At 47.5% G+C, this 18,858-nt stretch overlaps 2 protein-coding genes across 3 annotated transcripts; one reads left to right on the top strand and one right to left on the bottom strand.

The window, feature by feature from the left end:
* Nucleotides 1-2,510: 2,510 nt before the first annotated feature.
* Nucleotides 2,511-4,259, top strand: LOC149397557 (RTF2 RING-finger protein). Of its 2 annotated transcripts, XR_016297268.1 has the most exons (3): nt 2,511-3,778; nt 3,920-4,008; nt 4,128-4,259. XR_016297268.1 is itself a non-coding variant. In XM_089615963.1 (2 exons), exon 1 carries the CDS (start codon nt 2,636-2,638, stop codon nt 3,764-3,766), a length of 1,131 nt encoding a protein of 376 aa, XP_089472089.1. In that variant the 5' UTR covers nt 2,511-2,635; the 3' UTR covers nt 3,767-3,778; nt 3,920-4,045. The 2 variants fall into 2 exon arrangements, 1 of the variants encoding a protein (XP_089472089.1); XM_089615963.1 differs by lacking the exon at nt 4,128-4,259 and having other exon boundaries at nt 3,920-4,045.
* Nucleotides 4,260-6,054: 1,795 nt separating this feature from the next.
* On the bottom strand, nt 6,055-8,349 carry LOC149397556 (putative folate-biopterin transporter 2). The gene is made up of 9 exons (XM_089614257.1): nt 8,288-8,349; nt 8,169-8,187; nt 7,927-7,950; nt 7,693-7,786; nt 7,079-7,338; nt 6,913-7,008; nt 6,540-6,836; nt 6,192-6,434; nt 6,055-6,090 (listed from the first exon to the last, which is right to left on the bottom strand). The coding sequence occupies exons 1-9, from the start codon at nt 8,347-8,349 to the stop codon at nt 6,055-6,057; spliced, it is 1,131 nt and encodes a 376-aa protein (XP_089470383.1).
* Between the last annotated feature and the right edge of the window lie 10,509 nt (nt 8,350-18,858).

The raw sequence follows: 18,858 nt of genomic DNA, 5'->3' as shown, positions 1-18,858 counted from the left end.
AAAGATGTAGTCTTCAACAAAAAAGACTGAAGTCATAGACAAAGAGATAAGACTCCAGTGCAATAGATGCCACAAAAACGCCGTAGTCTGTCCAACTCAATTAATTATAACTACTCTTTAAAGCTGTAGTGTTTATTGACTCAAAATTTGAACAACTACATTATAAAAATGTAGTCTTCAACAGAAAAGACTGGAGTCATAGGCAAAGAGATAAGACTCCAGTGCAATAGATGCCACAAAAACGCCATAGTCTGTCTAATTGACTCAATTAAGACTACTTGTTAAAACTGTAGTTTTTTTATCTTATGTAATTGAGTTCTATATAACTACAACATAACGTTGTAGTGTTTATAGATGCCACTAGTAAGACTACATCTAAACAATGTAGTTATATATTTTAACTACAGTCTTATAAAACAGATACACTACGGCCAAACACTGGAGTCATAATCAAAGAGATAAGACTCCAGTGCAATAGATGACAGTCAGTAAACTGTAGTGGATTTAAAATGACTACGGCGTTCGGCAGTAGTTAGAGGCCAAATTTCTGGTAGTGATAGGATGAAATGAATGTCAATAAATTTTTTGACATGGTCATTTGATGACAAGTAACACTCGGCCAAAATTAGATTTATTGGGCCTTGTGGATTAATTTCATTTCATAAGAATTTTATCGAAAATTCTTAGTGGGCCTTTCTCATGTTGTCATGAACAAATGAAGAAACTTTTAGAAGCTCCTTCTAGAGAGCATGTTGGGCTCCTACTACCCAAGAGATAGAGAGAATATTTTGTGCATAAATGTATTTAGATACTTGCCAAAAGAAAAAGAGGAAACAAATTTCCTATGCATGGCAATAGGAATTTCGGCCAAGTGAGAAAAAGGCAAGGCAAGGAACAAAAAAAGGAAACAAATCCAAGCCTTCTAGAAGGCTGCCTTGGCCGTGTGGAATAAGAGGGAAATGGGCAATATTTGCTCATGAATATGTGATATTCTATAGAAGAGTAAACTACCTTATTGAAAGTAAAGCCTCTCCTATAAATAGGAGCCTCATTCCACACATTTCATTCATCCCATGTTCAAGAGATTTGAGAGCTTCTCTCTCTAGCTTGGCCGATCCTCTCTCTCTCTCTCTCTATTCAATTTCGTTTTATTGTTTTGGCACCTAGGTCCTCATTTGACCTAGTGTTTAGCTCTGCGACTTCAAGACTTGTTCTTAAGTCGTAGTGTTTAAAAGTGCCCACACACTAATTCCTTTTCTCTCGAGTGATTTAGTGATAGAAACTTTCGTGGTTGCTCGAGTTGCCGAGGAAGGAAGAGAGACGTGCTGCGAGGGGAGACGAACGTTGCAACCTTTTTCCAAAAGCTTCTCAACGTTCAAGCGTCTAAAAAGGTTAGTAAACTTCTATTCTCATAATAGTTTTATTTATATGTACTTGCTCTTTGTCTAGGTTAGTAAAAACTGTTTTACTTGTGAAATTTTTTTTTTAAAATTCCGCCGCTTACCGAAGCGTTAAACTTTTTCTTAAACCCTAGATCAATTCCAACACCATGAGTCATGAGACGTGGTGATGGGTGATGGGACGTACCCATGAGTCGCAGGCCTTGCCGATGGGTCACGAGGTGTACCCATGAGTCGCGATACCTATTGACGGGTCATGAGGCTTACCCATGAGTCATGAGACGTGCTGATGTGTCATGGGACGTATCCATGACTCGCAAGACCCGTTGACGAGTCATGAGACGTACCCATTAGACGTGAGACATGCAGAGGGGTCACTAGGCATATCCATGAGTCACGAGTCGTAACCATGAGTTGCAAGACCTCCTGCCGGGTCCTGAGGCGTACCCATGAGTCGAGAGACATGCCGAGGGGTCATGAGGCGTACCCAACAGACTTGCTGATGATGTGGCCTGTGGCCCTTTGATGAGACTTACTCATTGGTCATGAGACGTACCTATGGGTCATGAGACATGAAATCTACTGATGACGTGATCTTTTGACTTGACTTGATTCTCTTTAGGGCGGGTTTTGTGTACATCTTTTGTTGGGTTAGGCTGTCACATTTCTTGCGAAGGAAAAACGATCATGATTTAAAAATAAAATCAGATTGTTTGATCATGAACTTTCAGTAATTTTTCCTATTGACAAAGTTCCTTACTAGTAGTTTGTGTAAATCATCCTGTATATGATTAACATCTAATTGTTGTTTCTTAATATATATAAATTATAAAGAGATTTAAACATATTATTATTTTTGTTAAAATTTTAGCCTATTTACCTAATAAAAAAATAAAAATAAAAATAAAAATTTGCATAAATAAATTAGACTATATCTTTAGTATTTAAATGACTAAGCGGTAAGTCTTTAGATTAGACTATTTTTCTCATCATAAATTTTTACCATCATAGTACGGATTTCGGAAGCGGTTAAGATTGGGCCGGGCCAACCCGTAAAACTACCGACTAAGCCACCGTTGTCTATAATTGTTCTTCTTCTTCTTCCCCACAAAGCCAATTCAAAATCCCCAAATCTCTTTCTCTCTCTCTCTCTCTCTCTCTCTCTCACTCACCGTTCGCAAAACTCTCTCACTCACCGTTCGCAAAACCCTATATCAACCCGAAGTCTTCTCACAATGATCACCGATCGCGATTCCAACTCGCTCCAGATCTTCATCGAATCGCCAGACCTCCAAATCCCGATTAAAACCCTAGCCCTAACCCCCGCTGAGTCGTCCCAACCTCTCCGGAACTTCATGCGCTCGCTCCTCCCGAACTCCATGGCCTCGGAGTCTCTATCATCCTCGGTCTACCTCTGCTTCAACGGTAAGCTGCTCTCGGACTGTCTCTCGCTTGATAGCCTCGAAATTCCGTCGCTCTCGACGTTGATTCTCCGCCGGAGAGTCCTCGGCGGCGGCGGTGACGGCGGAGCCACCGGAGCCGAGTCCCGAGACTGTTACCTGAAGATGTACGCCGAGAAGAAGCCCGATAAGGTCGATCCGAACGAGCAGAGGCTTTCAAAGTGGCTGAACTGCGCTCTCTCGAACGAGCCTCTGAAGCCGCCATGTGTTGTGGACCGGTTAGGTAACGTGTTCAACAAGGAAGCTCTTGTGGAGGCTTTGCTAGGGAAGAAGATTCCGAAGGGGTTTGGGCATATAAAAGGTTTGAAAGATATGGTGAAGATTGAGCTTTTTCCGATCCTTGGTGCGGAGAGCGAGCGAACTGATTCGTCTGGGTTTCAGTGCCCAATTTCCGGGTTCGAGTTTAATGGGAAGTACAAGTTCTTGGCTCTAAAGAACTGCGGCCATGTTCTGAGCATTAAGGCGATGAAAGAGCTCAAAGGCTCTTCGTGTTTGGTCTGCCACAAAAAGTTCGAAGAGAGCGACAAGATTGTGATCAACGGGAACGAAGAGGAAGTTTTGGTGTTGAGAGAGAGGATGGAGATGGAGAAAGGGAAGTTGAAGGAGAAGAAATCTCTGAAGAGGGTTAAGAATGGGGCCAACGAGGGCTTGGTGGAGCCGGGTTTGGTTTCAGATTCAGGTCCGGAGTTGAAGGGTTTGTCTAAGGTTGTGAAGGCCAACAATGGCGGTGGTGTATCGGTGAAGAGTAATGGCAATGGCAGATCGAATAAGCGGTTCAAGGCCTCGGATACTGTGCCGGAGAATGCGAGCAAATCCGTCTACGCTTCGATCTTCACTTCATCGTCGAAGAAGTCGGATATCAGAGAGACGTATATGTGCAGGTCTCTCCCGCTTGGAAGGAATTGATGCATTGTGTGTGTATGTCTTTGACTCTTTGCCTTTCTCACTTGTGTAATTGCTTAAACTGGGTTTTTTTTTTTTTTTTTTTCAATTTGCAATAATACAATCTCAAGTGATATCTATGCTCACGTCAAGTTTATGTGCTTTGTTAATGAACAGTTAGGCTCTACCTATTTCATATTGCTTGTTCAAAAAGGAGGTGGAAGTAAAGTTTGTATCTTCAATCTCTGTTAAATGGCTTTGTCTAGGTTAGACCTTATAAAGCTAATATATGATATATTTTTATCCCTTCTTGTTCGGCTCTGTTTATTGTTTGTTAAAATATGACAGCTTTTTTTTTTTTTTTTTTTTTTTTTTTCCTGTTTAGATGACCAATTGGAATGTGGAACCTTGAAAGGAAGTTCTGTACTCCCAATTACGGAAACAAATACAAATTTTGTAGTAGAAATCTCTTTTTTCTTCTCTTAGATCAACTAACATCTGCAATTGATTTTTTTAATCGTACTAAGATAAGATGCAATAAATGAAAAACAAAAATCTGGGTCTCCTTTCATGACACTCCAAGAAACCATGCTATGTCATACTTATTTTATCATGGGAAAATATCACACTATATTTAAAACACAATTTTACTCTGTATATACTCATGACAAAAAACTTAAGGTTAGTTTTGCTGGTGGTTGTAATTGAACCCACAATTTTCAAGAGGTGGTGTCGAATTATTGACTAGGTTATGCTAGATACCACTTTTTATGTTTATAGTTTAAAATCAATTTCACCATGTAATTTTTAATTTTGTTAATTTTATACACATATTTTTAAAATAGCCCAAATAAACACCAATTATTTGATTAACAAACTCTAATCTCAAATTTTGTCAACTTTATTGATAAATGCGTGTCCGAATGCTGGTATTTGATAGCTCAGCAATTTTGATCAATAGATATTAGTAACAAGTAACAACATAAATAAACTAAAATACCAGTTGATACAACCACTCGGTAACTGACATCTCGCTAAAATCTAAATTTTGGAATCCGTATCGGTATTTTAAATTTGACTGCCCATATCCATAGGCCTAAGAGCATCCACAATGGTAAGCTAATGTCAAATTAGCTTACCATGCCACATAAGCCATAGCAAAATATAATTTATTTAAGCTAAATCATCCACAATGGTAAGCTAATTTATCATCTTGCTTAAGTTTATCCCACTTGTCATTTTCTATTTTTGTTTATTTTTTTTATTCAATTTCCACTTGTAAAAACAATAAAATAATTACTAAAATAGTGTATTGGGTCCCATGTAGTTTGCTTAAGCAATTAGCTCTATAGAGCTAATTTCACTAACCAAACACATAGCTAAAATGTCAAATAATGGTTAAGCAAATAGCTTAACATTTTTCCTAATTGCAAGCAAGTCCTTAAATTGTTAAGCTAGGAACCATTAATGTTGCTCTGAAGTTACTATTATTAGTATACTAGTGTGCGAAACGTGCTGCGCACGTGTTGGTTGTGATATAATTATTATCGTCAATTCTAAGTTAATTAGATTATTTTGTCAATATAAATATGAAGAGGTATAGATTCAAACAAGATGCAGCACAATTAGATGAAATTTACAATACGCAAATGCACATTCTAATCTAGTACTACTACCACATGAAAATAGAAAGATATACGGTCATTTTCAGTTCTTATTGTGACATTTTTCAGCTTTGTTTACCTAAACCTCTGACCTTGAATCAAAGGTGTTAGAAATGTTACGTAAAAATATTTATTTTTCGGGAATAAAAAGTCAAATTTGATATAAGAAGAAATAAATTGAACAACAATATTATTTTTCGCACCCAAAAGTCAATTTTCGCACCCAAAGATATCTTTAGGTGCGACTTTGGGTGCGACTTTTCCGCACCCGAAAATCCGCACCTAAAAGTCTTGGGTGCGAAAAGTCGCACCCAAAAGTCTTGACTTTCGGGTGCGACATTTAGGTGCGACTTTCCGCACCTAAAGTCGCACCAAAATCCGTGGAAAGGAGGGTAAAAGAGCATTGGGTGCGACTTTGTCGCACCCTATACTCTCCCGCCATGACAAGAAATAGTGTTTTAGACGTCACTTTATTATAAAGTGACTTTAAATCTTTGGAAAATAGTGTTTTAGACGTCACTCTATTATAAAGTGACTTTAAATCTTTGGAAAAACACATAATTGATGCACTGAATATGTTACATTCTTGAGACCAAAATATACAATTATTTAATTACATAAAAAAAAGAGAACATCGTTTTCAAATCCTCATGCCTCTCGTACCTCGTTGTCCAATACACATTTCTTTTGTCAATTGAAAAGAAAATGAAAAACAAAAACATCTGTAACACACAAAATAATAAAAGAAAAAGCATCAGAACAAAACATGAGAGTGAGAACAGCACTCTTCTCTTTGTTGAGTAGTGAGGCAGAGTAATATCAGCCAAGTATTCTCTGAATGGAATGGCTCCAACTCCAGTGTGGCCATTTTCCATCTGCGAGTGATTGGCCGGCTCGTACTTCTCCGGCTTGACGAAAGTCACCACCGTGCCCTTCGGAAACACGAGGATTCTGATGAACACAGTCAACCCTTTGGGCAACGAGCTGTGGATGATCCCGTACCCCAGAATCCATGACACCACTATGATCTGGAAAAAAAAACACGTATCATTTATATTATCAATCAACCTATATATATAACAATGTATGTTTTTTGGTTTTTGTTTATGATTAATTTGGCTAAAAATACTCACAAACATGGAGTTCCAGAACAGCAAGTCCCTGAAAGGCTGCTCCTTCAGGACGTTCTGGTACAGCACCGCTCCCACTCCCACCAGAGACCCCACCGAACCGATCGAGAATATGAACCCCACGTTCTCCTGAGAGAAAGATGGACCATCCTTTGCATCTGTGTACCAATAAAACATTCCCTCCAGGATGTTCAAGCTCAACGCAAAGGACAAGTACATGTACAAACATGGCCTCCACACACTCGCAGACTTCAGAGTCGTGTACATTGCGTGTCCAGCGGCAATGAACTTCTGATTCACCTGAGTCCGTCTCAAACTTTCAGCATGAAGAGGAAAAGAAGAAAGATAAAGCCGAGAGATTGAGATGAAAAAATACCTGGCGGTACGAGAAGTCGGGCAAATGTGGTTCCTTAAGCATAATCCTAACTAAAAATACAAGGCCAAACGGGATGGTCAACAAGCCAAACACACCCTACAAAGAAGCAGAAAGTGTTTCAAAATATGTGGTGTATAAATGGAAAATAGAGATCGGTTTTCCTGACCTGGGAGCCAATGAGATGAACAAAGACACCGCTGATAGAGAAACCGAGGAGGGCGCCGATGGAGGAGCTCAAGGCACAGAGGCTCTGCATGTCGGCGGCCCGCGAGGGCATGCTTATGCTGTTCTGTGCCACGCAGGCGTCGATGGTCACGTCCGCGATGGCCACCCCTGCGCTCCCCGCTGTCAAGAATGTCACGGCTAACACCAAGTGTAGACTCTCATGGAACCACAGCATCGCCATGGATATCATCCCAACGCACCCTGAAAATCATCCACACATCACAATCTATGAATCTTGAACCTCTTGCCTTGTTCCCAACCCTACAACAACTTAAAAGTGTGCATGTCCTAATTTCTTCTATAAAAGAATCACTTTTTTATTTTTATATTATTTGTAATGGGTAGGATTTCAACCACTGATCAGGCCAAATTCCATTTCGGACGGTATTAAATTTGGAAACTATTAAGACTCCATAATGCTGATAACACTTTCCACGCATTACACAAAAGTGGCCGCATATAGGGGGAATAAATCTCAAAATCCAATTCAAACACTTCAAAATAAATAATAAATAAACATAAACAAGGATGGGATGGGATGAGAGAGAAAGTGACCGGCGAAGACGAAGTAAGGGCGTCGGTGATATCCGAAGACGGGAACGACGTCGGTGAGAAGACCCCAGAGAGGCTTGATGTACTCCAAGAAACCCTTTCAAAGAAAAAAATCATCACCAAACGAGCCAATAAACACTCCAGAATCATCAAACTAATCTCAGAAATTAAAAGCCCCAAATCATAATTCCTCAACCCTAATTTTTTTCCAATTTTCGGCCAAAAATTCAAACACACCTCAGAATTCCCAACTTTAAAACCCTGTTTTCAAAAATTCATAACTCACTCAAATCTCAACGGATTTACACGTTCTTGGTCATTTTAGAAAGCCCATAACGTCTACTTTCCAGGAAAAATATCAACAAATCCAAATTAAATCGGTACTGCTCTGACCACGTCAATCTACAGAGACTGTTCACAGCGAACTTAAAATCGATTCAAACTCACGTATCCCAGCACAAGCAATACAATCCGAGCACCAAAACGAGCTCAAACTCACTTAAATTCCACAACCCAAGCTCAGAAATCAAAATCCCCAAATCCAGACTAAGAACCCTAATTTTTTCAAAAATCCATTTCGGGTAAGAACTTTTATTACCTTGATTTCGTGAAATTTCTTGTTCCCGGTGCTCTCTCATCCTTTTCCCGGGGGTGACTCATGGTCGGCGTGCTCCGGTGACTCGCGGCCGTCGTGGCTCGTCTCGGTCGGAGCGCACGCAGAAGGAGGCTCGCCCTCTGGCCGGTGGCGTGCTAAGGAGAACAAGGACAAGAAGATGAAGATAAGAGGATGGTGATGATGGTATGGCCGAGTTGTTCTTGTGGCCGAGATATATATAGTGAGCTGGAGAGAGAGAATGTGAGAGAGAGAGAGTAGGATAGAGAGAGAATGTGTTCTTGTGGCCGATTCAGACTGATTTTTTTTTTTATAACATGACCTAGAATTTGGGTGCGACTTTGTTGCACCTAATAGCCCTTTTGGGTGCGAAAAGTCGCACCCAATAGCCCTTTTGGGTGCGAAAAGTCGCACCCAATGTTTTGACCGGTCAAAATTTATACAAAAGGGGGGAAACAGACCGCTTAAAACATTTGGACTTTTGGGTGCGACAAAGTCGCACCCAAAAGGTAACCTTGATTTTTAGGTGCGACTTTGTCGCACCCAAAGGTATTAATGAACTTTTGGGTGCGACTTTTCGCACCCAAATTCAAAATAATCAGCGAAATTTTTTAGTTGCTTCAATGTCTTTTGGATGCGACTTTTCGCACCCAAAAGTCTTTTTTGGTGCGACTTTTAGGTGCGAAAAGTCGCACCCAAAAGTCATCCGCACCGAAAGACTGTATTTGTAGTAGTGAGGCCGAGTGAAGGTCCAAGATTGGCAGAGTGCCGGCCCTGGGCCGGCCATTGGCCGAGTGACGGCCCAGGGCCGGCCGAGTGACTTCCCAGGCACGGCCAATGGCCGAGTGCCGGCCCTGGGCCAGCCGAGTGACTTCCCAGGCCCGGCCAATGGCCGAGTGCCGGCCCTGGGCCGGCCATTGGACGAGTGACGGCCCAAGGTCGGCCGAGTGACATCCCAGGCCCGGCCAATGGCCGAGTGCCGGCCCTGGGCCGGCCGAGTGATTTCCCAGGCCCGGGCAATGGCCGAGTGCTGGCCCTGGGCCGGCCATTGGCCGAGTGACGGCACAGGGCCGGCCGAGTGACTTCTCAGGCCCGACCAATGGCCGAGTGCCGGTCCTGGGCCGGCCATTGGCCGAGTGACGGCCCAGGGTTGGCCGAGTGACTTCCCAGGCCTGGCCAATGGCCGAGTGCCGGCCCTGGGCCGGCCGAGTGACTTCCCACGCCCGACCAATGGCCGAGTACCGGCCCTGGGCCGGCCATTGGCCGAGTGACGGCCTAGGGCCGGCCGAGTGAACTCCCAGGGCCGGCCAATGGCTGAGCGACGGTCCTGGGCCGGCCGTACGCCAAAGGGAGTCCCAAGGACGGCCGCTATCACGGTCGTCGTTGTTTCACCGGGCCGGGACGGACCGGTAACATTAGTCGCCCGAGTTTATCACCGAGTGTAACTCGCGTGGTAAACTCAAGGTCCTTGTAGTCGTCGGCCCACCGGAGCAGCCCACTGCCAAAATGTAAGTTCCGATCGTTTTTAATTATTATTTTTTTTTTCGCCGGTCTATTTTCCACTTTTCGTCTCGTTGTCTGCGTCCATGGACCCCACCGACCACCTATCGGGGTGTGGGACCGTCGAAGATGATTTGTCTCACTTGCTCGGGAACCAACACGTGGATTCGGACAACTTTTGGATCCAATTTTCGTCTCCTCCAACTATTTTCAACGCATCGCATTCATCGAACACAAGCGGCATCGTAGAGATGACCGGTGAAGACTTTTCCTTGGTTGAAGCGTGGTTGGTTGGCGAGGGAGAGGCCGCGCGCGCCGAAGACGGCTCGCGCCGGTAGGAGGACACGGGGACGATGTGCGCGCGGGCTTGCTCGCCCAAAGGGTCGCCGGAGGAGATGCGTCGGCCCTGGGCGGCGCTGGTGTCGCTGCAGGCGTCGGGGAGGACCCCTCCAGGCCGAGAGGCAATGCCCGGCCGTCCACAGGCGGATTGGGTGGCGCGCGCGTGCCGGTGGAGGCCACGCCCGGCGAGACTGGCACCGGAGGAGGCGCGCCGGCCGGGGGCGGCGTGATCTGGGTCGACCCCAGTGCCGAGGAGGCCGCCACCCGACCGGGTGGGGCTGTTTGGCTGGCCATCGGTCGCGCCTGCGAGGGAGACCGCCCGGGTGGAGCGCGCGAACCGGGGAAGGTCGCGCCCGGCGATACCGGCGCCGGGGGAGGCGCGCTGGTCGGCGTCGGCGCGGTCTGGTTCGACCCCAGCATCGAGGAGGTCCCCACCCAACCACGTGGGGTTGTTTGGCCGCCTGCAGGTCGCGCCCGAGAGGAGGACGCCCCGGGCCTGGCCGCGCCGGGGGAGAAGCGCACCGCTGAGGAGCCGCCGGCGCCGGGCGACGCCGCCTAGGGAGGGGCGGGCGCCGGGCAGGAGGTGGCCCGGCCAGGTGGCACCAGCCGGGGGGCGGCGGCTTGCCTGTCCCTTGGGCAAACCCTAGGCCATCGGGCCGGGGCTGCGCGCTGAAGACCCGGCCGGCAGGAGCAGGGCCGGGCCGCTGGATTGGGCACTGGGCTGCCTGGGCCGGGCCTGTGCGCTGGGGACCCAGCCGTCCAGGAGCCGGGCCGGGCTGTCGGGCTGAGTGCGCGCGACGAGGGCGAGGGGTCGCTCGGGTCGGTCCCGCGCGTGGAGGAGCCAGCCGGCCGGGAGTTGGGCCGGGCTACCAGGCCAGACGCGCGCGAGGGGGTCGAGGGCCCGTTTGGGCTGGACTCGAGCGAGAATGACTCGGCCAGCCAAGAATTGGGCCGGGTCGTTGGATTGAACGCGCGCATAAGAGGGTGTTGTCAATAATGCCCACAAGAAGAGTTGTAGTCTTTATTTTGTACATTTGATGTAATAAAGTCTCATGAAGACTCTTGCTTGTAATTGCCTATTCATTCAATAATAAAGTTGAAAGGTTCATTCATTCTTTCTTTGTTTGTTTGAAGCTTTATGATAAAACCTTAGTCTTTTAGTCCATAAACAAACTTAACAACTTACGAAGAGACAAATGTAGATTTGCATGAACAAACTCTTCGTAGTTTGCTTAAAACAATATATTCGCAATCTTAGGGTCAAAGGACTATTGACCTTAGTACGATTGTTAGAAGAATCTATGATGTCTGGTTATGAGGCATTGAGAGTTGGAGACTCTATAGTTCTTCTAGGTATCTTCCGAAGGTACTGAATTGACCAGTGCACTTCTAGAGACAAGATAAGATCAAACCATTTAACCTCTTATGTCTCGAAGTCACTATGTATGAATTGCATCATGCTTACCTTAATCCTGAAATGAGACATGCCATTTCACACCTTAGTATTCTCATTTGAGAAAGTCAGAGTTCGGACTCACTATGTGATTCCGAACAGGGCCTATTGGTGAAGTACTAAGTTGTGAGAATGTCATGAGTGACTTTGTGAAGTTCTCATAGATATGGCATTCATGTACAAGATTGCTGAAATGCAATGTATGTCACCTCATGCTTTGTTCCTTGGAGTGTGAATAAATGAACTGGCCAGTGTCCAAATTGAGTCCTGACTCTTTTGGATGAAACAATGTGACTTGTTAGCTCCTCGTCAATACATTGTTTCTAACTTATTCACAAGCGACAAAGGAGTTGAGGAAATAACAGCTAGAAGGGTAAAATGGTAATTTAGTAAATCCCGACTAGCTGATGACATTCATGAAGGGTAAACATAGATAATATTCAGTGGATCCGCTCATCATAATTTGGTTGAATTCTTGAGTAGAAAATAAATTCATTTGAACCGAGAGATTTTCAGTGTCAACTCTTTAGTGGAGTCAGTTGGCATTAAGCTAAACTTGGAAAAGGTTTGTGAACTTTTGAGTCCAAGTGTTTAGCTCAAGCTTTGTTCATTTGGGTCCATGAGGTCACTGTCACGAATCACATCGATTAGGAATAGTTAAACTGGAAGCTAAGTCAAAACAAGAACGAAAATTGTCAAAAGGGTATTTTTGTCTTTTGAGACATAAGATGAAATGAATGTCAATAAATTTTTTGACATGGTCATTTGATGACAAATAACACTCGGCCATAATGTGATTAATTGGGCCTTGTGGATTAATTTCATTTCATAAGAATTTTAATGAAAATTCTGAATGGGCCTTTTTCATGTTGTCATGAACAAGTGGAAAAGCTTCTAGAAGGCCTTTCTAGAATAGGGATAGGCGCCCAACACACCCAAGGAAAGAGAGAATATTTTGTGCATAAATGTATGAAGATACTTGCCAAAAGAAAAAGAGGAAACAAATTTCCCCTAAGGGGAAAGCAAGGTAGGCACCCAAAAGGATCAAGAGAGAAGCAAATAAAAGAGGAAACAAATCCAAGGACTTACTTGCTTTGTCTTGGCCGTGCACCTCTATGAAGGAAAAGGGAAATTGGCTCATGAATATGTGATATTCTATAGAAGAGGAAACTACCTTATTGAAGGTGAGACCTCTCCTATAAATAGGAGCCTCATTCCACACTTTTCATTCATCCAAGTTTAAGAGATTTGAGAGACTCTCTCTCTAGAACTTTGGCCGAACTCCTCTCTCTCTCTCTAGTTTATTTTCGATTTTTTGTTTTGGCACCTAGGTCCTCATTCGACCTAGTGTTTAGCTCTGCGACTTCAAGACTCGTTCTTAAGTCGTAGTGTTTAAAAGTGCCCACTCACTAATTCCTTTATTTCGAGTGATTTAGTGATAGAAACTTTCGTGGTTGCTCGAGGTGCCGAGGAAAGAAAGAGAGACGTGCTGCGAGGGGAGACGAGCGTTGCAAACTTTCCAAAAGCTTCTTCAAAGTTCAAGCTTCAAGAAAGGTTAGTAAACTTCTTAGCTCATAATAGTTTTTAATTACGTGTACTTGCTCTTTTGTCTAGGTTAGTAAAAAACCGTTTTTACTTGTAAAAGAAAATTTTTAAAATTCTGCCGCTTACCGAAGAGTTAATTATTTTCTTAAACCCTAGATCGATTCCAACAGAGGGAACCCAGCCGGTCAAGGGCTGGGCTGGCCCGAAGAAGGGAGTCCGGCCAGCCAGCAGCCGGACGTGCGCCCGGGTAATCACGTCGGGTCCGAGGGGAGCCGACCGGCTCGGTCAGGCGACCGTCAGGGGGTACCACCTTGCTCGAGAAGCGTTCCCGACGTCGAGCGCTCGGGCGAGTTGTCGGGCCGCCATGCCACGCCGGCCATGATGCTTCCCCTAACTGCACAGGAGGAAGTGCGAGTCTGAGCCTTCCCGGTCGGAGAGTCAGCGGTTCGTGGCGACATTGATTGCTCGGGCGTCGACGTCCCGAGTTTGCTTTCGCTTGCTAACTTCATGAGTCGGTGTCGATCTTGAGACCACTACCCGACGATCTTCCGACTCGGCCTCAAAAGGGGTACGCCGCGGTTCACGAAGCGAGCCTTCGCGGGGGGCTGAGACTGCCATTCCAACCGGTGATTAAGGATTTGTTGGTTTGACTGGGGGTACACGCTTCGCAGATGTCTACTTTCTTCTACCGAGTGGTCGCGGCGTGCCACATGATGCTCTATCGAGCAAAGAAGAGGGCCGTCACTGCGGACGACATCCAGGATCTCATGGTGGTTCGCGGGGTGCCCGAGAAGCCGGGTTCCTACCTAGTAGCACACCGGAAGCGCCTTGCTATCATCACCAAGGTCACTTTGAAGCACATATATCCTTGGGTGTGGGTGTCCGAGTCTGCCTTTGGGGTGGCGCCTCTCGCTTTTGGTCCCGTGGCCGACATTTCACCTGCGGGCGATGTCGAGGGCTCTGAGCTCGAAGCGGTGATCAGGGCGGTCTCGGATTCGAGGTGGCAGGGATCGCTCTTCGAGTCCCCAGACTTAATGGTGACGACCGGGTGGTTCGTCCCTGGTGAGGATGTGCCACGACGCCCATCCCTCAGTGCGGAGATCATGGAGGGCCCCGAATCTAAGGAGGGGGGTTCCTCTGCTCCTCTCCCCGATGCGGGGGGTACTAACCACATACGTGCCTTCTACGTTGTTATAGTATTCTTTTGATTACGTTTACTGCTAAGCTTTAACCGACTAACGTCTTTTTCTTCTTCTTTTTTTGCAGATACCATGGTTCGCCATCGGTCGCGCACGCGAGTGCGAAGGGTGGAACCTACTGCTGAAGCTGTGGCCGCGGCTCGTTCCCGAGTTGAGGCTCGTTGCGGGGGATTGCCAGCACGGGCGAGGAATGAGGCGATCTCTTTGAATAAGCGACCGTCGTCGTCGATCTCCCTCGGTTCACCCTCAGGCCATAAGCGTGCCCATACATCGGCGGCGTCAGATGGCATGGACTCGATGCTGCTAGCGGAGGCCGCGGAGTTGCGAGGCCAATGTTCCCAGGGGATCCTTGAGACCCCTCTGCGAGACTTCAAGGGTCTGCTGACGACGAGCGATCTCGAGTACTTCCAAAACGGAATCAGCAACGCTCGAAAGGTATGGCCCGCTTGTCTGACTTACATGTGACCATTGTACTTGTTTTGATTATATGTGCAGCACCATTTTTTGTAGATGCTCGCGTGTCAAGAATGTGGTGACCGCATCCTCCGGGACCTGCTACGGAGAATGTAGATCATGAAGAGAGACATGGAGAGTGCGGCGGCCGACCACGCTGCCACTCTAGTGGGGGTTCGGACTGCCCAGGAGTTTTGAGCGCTCGAGGAGGAGTCGAAACGAGCTCGCGAGGAACTGGCGGCCGAGAGATCGCTGCGCGTGGCTGAGCAGGCATCTCGGGAGAAGGCGGAGCAAGCGTCCGACACCTTCTTGGGGGAGACGAAGAAACTCCTAGCGGCACTCTCGAGCTGAGACGAGGACCTTAACATCGTCCATGCTCGATTATCGGCGAGCGAGATCTCCCGGGTCAAGGCCGAGAGGGAGAGGGATTCTCTGCTAGTGGAGATGCAGACCCTCATCGAGGAGAAGGATGACGCCGTGCGATCCAAGGCGGACCTAAAGGACGATTGGGACCTAGCGTTGGAAGAGGCTCGACCGCGAAGGAGAACGCGTCTCGCGGGACCACCTTTTCCTTCTTTGACGCCATGTTCCCTCCTCTGGATGACGCGCCACAGGCGGAAGACTCGCGTCCCCAGGTTCCCGATGAACCGCCCACTCGACGGAGAGCCCACCCACTCGACGAACCGCCCACTCGACGGAGAGGCCACCGAAGGATCGGGCCCCCCTCTCCCGGAGAACGATGAGGAGCAGATTGATTTTGGTTATGAGTAGTTGGCTTTATTTTGGTTTCTTGCGCACTTGTTTAGCGCTTACTTTGTTTTTCCTTTCGGATATTTGTTACGTTTTCCCCTGTTGGATATTTTTCGTATTTCCATGTTTTTCTCGTTGGGTTGTTTATGCAACACTGCTTGCTTTAGCTAAAGCTTTCCTGGTTATCATGCGTCATATTTTCTCGATTTACTATGCTCAGCGTAAACGATTTGCGCAATTTGATTAGTGCGTGTCTTACGACCCCCGGTTTACTATCTCTAGCGTAACCGGTTTGCACGGCTTAGTGCCGCACCTGGCGGCGAGGTTTTCCGCGGACGTTGGCTAGACCAGTTTCATCGGGCGGATGCGATTCTTTGCCGTTCATTAGTGACTCGCTGCCTATCGGCGTGTGCGAGATGAGTGGCTATCGCGCCCACTTTCTGGCATGTACGCTACCTATCGGCGTGCGTGTTGTGCGCCAGAATGGGCTTGAGGCGAGCGCAGTTCCCAGGGAGTGCGATACCTGTCGGTACGCGTATCACGTTTTGGGCTTTGGCTGCTAGGATCAACGGTTCGGTGCGCGCACGTGATCGGTCGACGCCCAGCTACCTATCGGTATGCGAGGCACGGAATCGTGCGAGAGCGTCGCTCGAGAGATGTGTAGGGTCGGAGGTCCGGTGCGCGGATCCGACTTGTTGACATTTCGCTGCCTCTCGGTGCGCGAAGCGTCGAGTCCTGCGAGGGCGTCACACGAGGGATGTGTAGGGTCAGAGGTCCGGTGCACGGATCCGACCCGTTGATGTTTCGCTACCTTTTGGTGTGCGAAACGTGGAGTCGCGCGAGTGCGTCGCGCGAGAAATGTGTACCTGTTACCCTCATTAGCCCCCCGAGTTTCTTGTGTACTCGTAGATGAGACTAGAAATTATAATACTATATGATAAAGGTTTCGAAGTTAAATGTAATCCAATTACCATGTCAAAATAGTTAAAAATTACATTCCCGGGCCATTGGCCTTATTTGAAACTTGAAATTGTCTTTCGCTAAAATCGGAAATAAGATGAAAATAATAGAACATAGGGAAATCGGGAGCGGGCTTCTTATTGGTAGTATTTCCGTAGATGTTCCCGTTCCATGGGTGAGCGAACACGAACCCTTCTAGGTTCTCTAGCTCGTACGTGCCGTTGTGTATGGCTCGGCGTACGCGATATGGGCCTTCCAAGGTGGGACCCAGGACTCTCGCTCCCCGAACCTTGGTGTTTTGGAACACCTTTCTAAGGACGAGGCTTCCGTCGGAGAATTTCCGCAGCTTGACCTTGGAATTGTAGTAATTCTCGACCTTCCTCTTTTGTGCAGCAAGGCGGGTGAGTGCGCCCGCCCTCTTCTTGTCTATGAGGTCCAGCTCGAGCCTAACTGCTTTGTCGTTGGCGGCTTCTTCGTATTCTTCGATGCAGAAGGTCGACAGCTTGGTCTCGACGGGTACCACGGCCTCGATGCCGAAGGCAAGCGCGAAAGGGGTCTCGCCGGTTGCGTTCCGTGAGGTGGTCCGGTACGTCCAGAGGACCATGGGAAGCTCTTCGGCCCACGCCCCATTTCTCTCTTCCAGCTTCTTCTTCAAGTTTTCTTTGATCGTTTTGTTGACTGCCTCGACTTGACCGTTGGCTTGAGGATGACGAGGAGAAGAGAAAGTCTTGCTGATGCCCAGTTGTTCATATACGTCTCGGAGGTGCGCATTATCGAATTGATTTCCGTTGTCGGTCACAATCGATGCGGGGATTCCGAAGCGGCAGGCGATGTTCTTCCAAATGAAGCTCGTCGTGTTTGCCTCCGTGATATTTGCTAGCGGCTCAGCCTCTACCCATTTCGTGAAGTAATCAATGGCCACGATCGCGTGCTTGTACTGCTTTGGGGCAATAGGTAGCTCACCGATGAGGTCGATTCCCCATTTCGCGAAGGGTCGAGGTACAATGATTGGGCACAATGGGGCCGGCGCTTGGCACGGGACGTGGGCAAACCTTTTGCATTTGTCGCATTTTTTGGCCCATTTGTGGGAATCCTTTTTCAAGGTAGGCCAAAAATACCCGAGCCTTAGAAGCTTCAAGGCCAAAGATTCTCTGGCGGCATGGTTTCCGCACACCCCTTCGTGCACCTCGCGGAGCGCTTTCTTTGCCTCGACCTCGGTCAGGCACCGGAGAAGGGGCATGGAGTATTCCCTCTTGAACAGGTTGTCCTCCCTCATCGTGTATTTCGGCGCCAAGCTTCTCAGCTTTCTAGCCTCTTATTTGTCTTCAGGGACGATTCCTCGCTTGAGGTATTCTACGAGTGGTGTCATCCATGAGGGGGGCGGAGTTCCGTCAACTACCCCTACGTCGCCTCTCGAGACGTAGGGTCGAGTCAGTACTTCTATTGGGACGCTGCCTTCTCCCTCTTTGTCTATCTCGGACACAAGGAGCGCTAGGGCGTCGGCGTCAATGTTTGCCTCTCGGGGAACCTGGACTATCTCGAACCACGACAGGGCCTCCAGATTTTTCTGGGTCTTCGACAGATATGCGACCATGTTCGGCTCTTTGGCTGCGTAGTCGCCCTTAACCTGGTTCACAATCAACTGCGAGTCACAGTGGATGCGCAGGTTTTGGACACCTAGCTTGTTTGCCAATTCCAAGCCAATGATCAGAGCCTCGTACTCTGCCTTGTTGTTGGAAGCCTTGAACTCGAATCTCATGGTGTATCTCAGTTTTTCCCTAACGGGATTTGTGAGCACGACGCCGGCGCCAGCCCCCTGGGCGTTTGACGCGCCATCCACGTGTAAGTCCCAGACTGGCCCTATCGGGGTAATGGTCCTCTTCTTCGACTACCCGTCGGGGTCGTTCTCCTTGTCTTCCTCGTTCTCATTGTCTTTGTTGCCCTCGTCTGTTGAGGGTGCGTTGGTGAATTCGGCCACGAAGTCGGCGAGGGCCTGGTCTTTGATAGCGGTTCTCGGTTGAAACTCGACCCCGTACTCACCCAGCTCTTAGGACCATATGGCCATTCGAGATGAGGTCCCTTTTTGTAAGGCCTTCTCGATGGGATGTCCTGTGCGCACCACGATTGGATGCGCTTGGAAGTAAGGGCGCAGTTTTCTCGCACTCATGACAAGGGCGAGGGACAACCTCTCAATTTCCGAGTATGAGTTTCGGCGTCGAGGAGCGCCTTGCTAACGTAGTAAACCGGCTATTGTACCTTTTCTTCTTCGCGTATTAGAACTGCGTTCACGGCCCTGTCGGAAACCCCGAGGTAGACGTACAAGGTCTCGCCATCCTTCGGTTTTGCAAGGAACGGGG

Source organism: Urtica dioica, chromosome 5, assembly GCF_054948205.1.
Source record: "Urtica dioica subsp. dioica isolate 48M chromosome 5, U.dioica_male_clone48M_v1_H2, whole genome shotgun sequence".
NCBI classification, from domain to species: Eukaryota; Viridiplantae; Streptophyta; class Magnoliopsida; order Rosales; family Urticaceae; genus Urtica; species Urtica dioica.
This window is presented reverse-complemented; position numbering and strand designations above follow the sequence as displayed.

What these genes read in the sequence shown, in the direction of transcription:
- LOC149397557 (XM_089615963.1), top strand. Translation starts at nt 2,636, where the DNA reads ATGATCACCGATCGCGATTCCAACTCGCTCCAGATCTTCATCGAATCG.
- LOC149397556 (XM_089614257.1), bottom strand. Translation starts at nt 8,349, where the DNA reads ATGAGTCACCCCCGGGAAAAGGATGAGAGAGCACCGGGAACAAGAAAT. An exon ending in TTCATCTCATTGGCTCCCAG is followed by an intron (nt 7,009 to 7,078) that starts GTCAGGAAAACC and finishes GCTTCTTTGTAG; the next exon opens with GGTGTGTTTGGCTTGTTGAC. An exon ending in CCGACTTCTCGTACCGCCAG is followed by an intron (nt 6,837 to 6,912) that starts GTATTTTTTCAT and finishes AGACGGACTCAG; the next exon opens with GTGAATCAGAAGTTCATTGC.